The sequence below is a fragment of the Chaetura pelagica genome, unplaced genomic scaffold (assembly GCF_000747805.2).
Source record: "Chaetura pelagica isolate M959 unplaced genomic scaffold, ChaPel_1.0 scaffold528, whole genome shotgun sequence".
Lineage (NCBI taxonomy): Eukaryota > Metazoa > Chordata > Aves > Apodiformes > Apodidae > Chaetura > Chaetura pelagica.
This window is the reverse complement of record NW_009954306.1, coordinates 490,289-495,289: the sequence shown is the minus strand read 5'-3', so window position 1 is coordinate 495,289 and position 5,001 is coordinate 490,289. Positions and strand designations below refer to the sequence as shown.

Below are 5,001 nucleotides of genomic sequence, written 5' to 3'. Positions count from 1 at the left end.
TGTCCAAGATCCTGAAATGCGCCGGGAATGAAGACATCATCACCCTGCGAGCAGAAGACAACGCGGACACGCTGGCTCTGGTGTTTGAAGCACCGAGTGAGTGTTGGTTTTGTTACCGTGATGTTTTTAGGGAGCCTTAATCGACCTGAAAGGGCCGGGGGGGGGAGGAGAAAAATACAATAAATACTTAAAACAATGGAAGGAGTCACCTGATACTTCAGCTTTTTAAACACTCTTAGTCAACTTAGCCAAGGCTTTCTTTTTAAGGCTTTTCTTTAAGACTTGAGGCTACATCCAGGTGCCCTGGGTAGGTTGCTGCTCTCTCACAGCCCACAAGAAGCTGGGTCACTTTCAGATTTCTAGCTCTAATTAAACAAGGCAGGTCTTATTATAATAATTGAGATGGTTTTAGCTGGGGGGGGTGAGGGGAAGGGGCAGAACTGACATACAGGAGGATAAATTCTCAGAAGCCTTTGGTCAGACTGTGCTTTGTTCCTTTAGATCAGGAAAAGGTTTCTGATTATGAGATGAAGCTGATGGACCTCGATGTGGAGCAGCTTGGAATTCCAGTGAGTAGTGGCTGGAGTGTTGCATTCTCTTAGAAATGGGTGTTTCCCCCTGTTCACATCAGCTTTGGAGTTTAAGCTTGTAACATACAGAATCACCTTGGTTGGAAAAGATCTTTAAGATCATGGAATCCACCCAGAACTGCCCAGTCCCCACCAATCCATGTCCCTCAGCACCATCTCCATGGCTTTGAAACCCCTCCAGGGATGAGGACTCCACCACTGCCCTGGGCAACCTGGGCTTTATAACTCCTTAGGTGAAGAAATTCTTCCTAACTTCCAATTTAAACCTCCCCTGGTGCAACTTGACGCAATTACCTTTTGTCCCATCACTTGTAATGTCATGGAACAGCCTGATCCCCACCTCTTTACAACCTCCTTCAAGGCAGATGGAGGGAGTTGAGCACATGGAAGGAGGCAAAAGTCACATCTGTTGATGTGAAATACTCACCTGAATAGGTTGCCCAGAGAGGTGGGAGATGCCCCACCCCTGGAAACATTCCAGGTAGGGTTGGATGGGACTCTGAGTAACCTGAAGATCTCACTGCAGGGGGACCAGATGACCTTTAAAGTTCCCTTCCCACCCAAACCAGAGCAGCACCTCCCTTTGGGTAGACTAGACAAGCTCCAGAGTAGTGACTGTTCCAGGTAGAGGTGTGAGTGTGACCTTCCTCTGCAGGAGCAGGAGTACAGCTGTGTGGTGAAGATGCCCTCAGCTGAGTTTGCCCGGATCTGCAGGGATCTCAGCCACATCGGCGACGCCGTCGTCATCTCCTGCGCCAAAGATGGGGTGAAGTTCTCAGCCAATGGAGAGCTGGGCAATGGAAACATCAAGCTGTCACAGACCAGCAACGTGGATAAAGAGGAGGAAGCTGTAAGTTCATGGTTACTGTGATGTCCTCAGTGTTGAGGTTTCTATACTGTGACGACTACTCTGAGCTCCTCGGGGCTGAAGCTGGGTGATTGGGTTGTGGAGCTCTGCTTTATAGATGAGAGTCAGGAAATTGTTGCCAGCTTTAGGTCCTAGCAGTGCTCAGCAGAACAGTCTGCTGCTCAAGGTGCCTGAAGTCTTGGAGTCTTGAGGGCACTGGTTGCATTTGTTGAGGTCTAACCTGGTTTTCTAGGTCACAATAGAGATGAACGAGCCTGTCCAGCTGACCTTTGCTCTGAGGTACCTGAACTTTTTTACCAAAGCCACTCCCCTGTCACCTACAGTAACACTCAGCATGTCTGCAGATGTTCCTCTTGGTAAGTAGACACAGCTCTCCTTTAAAAATACCCCTGTAGAATTCTGCCACCCTAGAGCTGCATGGAGAATTTGCCACTGAATGGCTTTTCTGAAGAGCCTTCTGAATGTTCTTTCTTTTCCAGTTGTGGAGTACAAGATTGCTGATATGGGACACTTAAAGTACTACCTGGCTCCAAAGATTGAAGATCAACAAGAAGGCTCTTAATTGGAGTAGGACTGATGGGTTGGGGGGGGAGACCTGGTCAACTCTTGGGAGATTGACTGACTGGCAGTAGGAAATTGGTGGTTTAGCAATTCCAGTGTGTGGAACATGGTCTGAGCACTGGGGTGTAGATATCTCTGTAAATATTTTTCAACTTTCTGCTCTGCTGATGCCTTTGTGGGGTTTTTTTCTAGTCTATCCCTGTACTCCCAGTCATCTCTTAGGTGCTGAGGGTGAAATATCCTACTCCTCTCAACTTGAGTTAGAGAAGGGGTGAAATATTTAACTTTTCTGAATAAAGATGTTGCCTCGTTTCCCCTGTGGAGCTGTAGTTGACTGTAGGGTTCCTGTTCAGTTATGCCACGAGTTTGTATTTGACCTTCCTTTTTTATGCTCATATTCTAACTGAAACTTGGAAAATGGAAATAAATACTATAATTTCATGGGGTTTATCCTGTCTAAATGTGGATGGATGCTTTGCCAGCTATGCTTATGTACCCTAGATCCTTTTTTAAAGGAACTGCAACACCTTGGGCTTTTGTTTTTGCTCTGGGGTGACTAGTTCCTGCTTTGATGGTTTAGAAGTGTTGATATGGAGGGGTGTGGCTACAGGGTGAAGAGCTAAAAGCTCTGTGATGCTGTTTCCTCAAAGCAGGAGGTTTGTGAAACAGGTTTTGCTTCATGTGGGTTTGCTTCAGTGGATGCCAGAGCTGCCTCTGGGCTGTCACTGTCACTGCTCTTGGGGCTGCCTGAGAGCCTGGCTTATGGAATGCCAAGGTTGAAGGGACCTGAGGGACCTGAGGGTCATCTGCCTACTCTAGTTGATATGAGAAGGCTCAGCATCCTGTCAAGCTGAGACCTCAAACTGTCCCATGTGGGGGAATCCACCACTTCCCTTGGGAGATTATTCCAATGTTTGAGTGTTGGTGACAAATGTACCTCTTGTGTCCCCTTGCAATGTCACCAGGGGCAACTTGTGCCCATCACCCCTTGCCATTTCCAAGTGACTCCTTGTAAATAGGGAGTCTCCATCTTCTTGGGAGCCATCTGTAGGCACAGGCTGGGTGACAGAAAGGTCTTGGAGCTGGGTGAACCCTCCGTGGTTGTGATGGTGGTGTCAAGCTCCTCACCAGGCCTGTGCATGCTGCATTCTCTGGGTGCCTTTGTCCCACACCTCACCTTGCTGGGACACCAGCAATTCCTCTCATAATGGAGGATATTTGTGATCATGTGTCTATTGTTGATGGAGATAAAAAGGTTTACAGCCTGTTTCACCCTCAAAGTTTGATTGAAAACTAGGAGTTGAAAACAGCTTCAGGCAGCTGTGGAGTTTTTTCTTTGCTGCCTGTTGCTGCAGGTAAATCCTTACCCTCCCTTTGTCACAAGTGAAGGGACACTGAGGCAGTTCAGCTGGCTTGGTCAGAGCTTCAGGGTGCTGTGGGTAGCTCATTAAGGAGGCTGTGGACTCCCCACTAGCCAGAAACACAAGAGTATCTTGAGCATAAACTGCCTGTAAACGTGAAGCTGGAAAACCCAAGTGATTCAGAACGTCGCGAGGTGGCAGTGCTGCTCCAGGAACAGATTCTGCAGTGTCAGAATGATGAGGCTGCCACGTGGTGGGAACTCTGCTCTGAGCTGGGGGACAGGATTTCTTGACACCCCTTCAGTTCTCCTCACTAGCAGCACTTTACTAGTGGAGCTGGTTTGAACTGGTTTTGTTGTGCTGTGGTGCAGGCAGCTCCGTGCTTGGTTTCCAGCTCCCACATTGAGCTTTGCTTCATGTCTCCAGAACAAAACCATTTATTCTCTTGAACCTGATGTGCTGATTAATCCAATGCCTTTAAAGAAACCTCTTGAAGCCAGACCTTTACCTGCCCTAAAATTTTCCATCATTTTCTGGATCCTTGCCCAGAAGAAAAGCAGTGGGTACCTCAGTTAACCAGGAGGATTTTCCACTCCAAATGTGATGTTTCTCAGGTTGGGTCACCACGGTGGTACCTGCAGATCCAGCCAGTCGATCCACCCTGCAGGAAAGAATCAATTCACCACGTCGAAAAAGGGAAGGATCCTGATTTTCAGTGATGTGCATAAAACTGGAGCCCATTCTGGTGCACCCCCTGCTGCCGTGGGGTTAACCAACCTTACCTGGACTCTTCTGCTCATCAACACCTTGTAAAAAAAAACAAGCCAAATGCTCCAATTAGTTCTTTTCACAGCAGTAATGACCAATTGATGAGCATTGTGTTGTAAGAAACGTCCACCATCAGTACCTGGGCACTGGTGTTTTAATGTGATTTGTGGATAAATCTGTAAAGAAGCTGAGTTTTTACTTGGCTGTTGCCATTCCCAAGTACCCAAACTTCAGATGGGGAAAAATAGAAACGAAAAATATTAAAAAAAAAAAAAGACACAACAAAATACAAACAAAATCCAGGAGGCTCAGTAAGTGCTGAGTGTGTTTCCCAGTGTTTGAGGTTTTTGGAATTTCTATTTTTAGACTTCCTCACCAAGAAGAAATAAAGGGGGAGGCAGAATTCCTTGAAACTTGAGGAGATGAGGCTTTCCAGGCTCTGAATCCAGGGAGTGTTCCATTAACTTGGAGGAGCCAGAGCTGGGGGTGGTTCCTGCAGCTCCTCAGGAGCAGCTGGAGGAAGCAGATCCCCAGCAGAACCTCAGCTGGTGGGCTCAGCTGGTTCCAGGTGTTGGACATGAAATGCTGTGTTGTTTTTTTAACGTAGTGTTGGGCTTTTTTATATCTACCCTAGTGTTAGGAATACAATGGTTTGTTTCTGCCATAATGAAAAGAACTTAATTAAACTTTGTGATGGCTGAAGAGAGAAGTGAGATATCTGGGCATCCCAAGGACATTCCTGGAGTGGGTTGTGGTCCAAGAAACTGAGGGACTGAATTGGGCTCCATCTGGGGAATCTGGACATGGAGCAGGATTTATGGCCCAGGATCAGACAAAAAGTCACTTCTATCTT

General features: G+C 47.1%; 1 protein-coding gene across 1 annotated transcript; it reads left to right on the top strand.

Moving 5' to 3' along the window:
• Window positions 1-2: 2 nt before the first annotated feature.
• PCNA (proliferating cell nuclear antigen) lies at window positions 3-2,020 on the top strand (the record flags this gene model as incomplete). The annotated part of the gene is made up of 5 exons (XM_010003944.1): window positions 3-96; window positions 502-569; window positions 1,246-1,440; window positions 1,691-1,814; window positions 1,938-2,020. Coding segments are annotated over 5 exons (564 nt in total), but the record flags the coding sequence as incomplete, so codon positions are not given.
• Window positions 2,021-5,001: the final 2,981 nt, after the last annotated feature.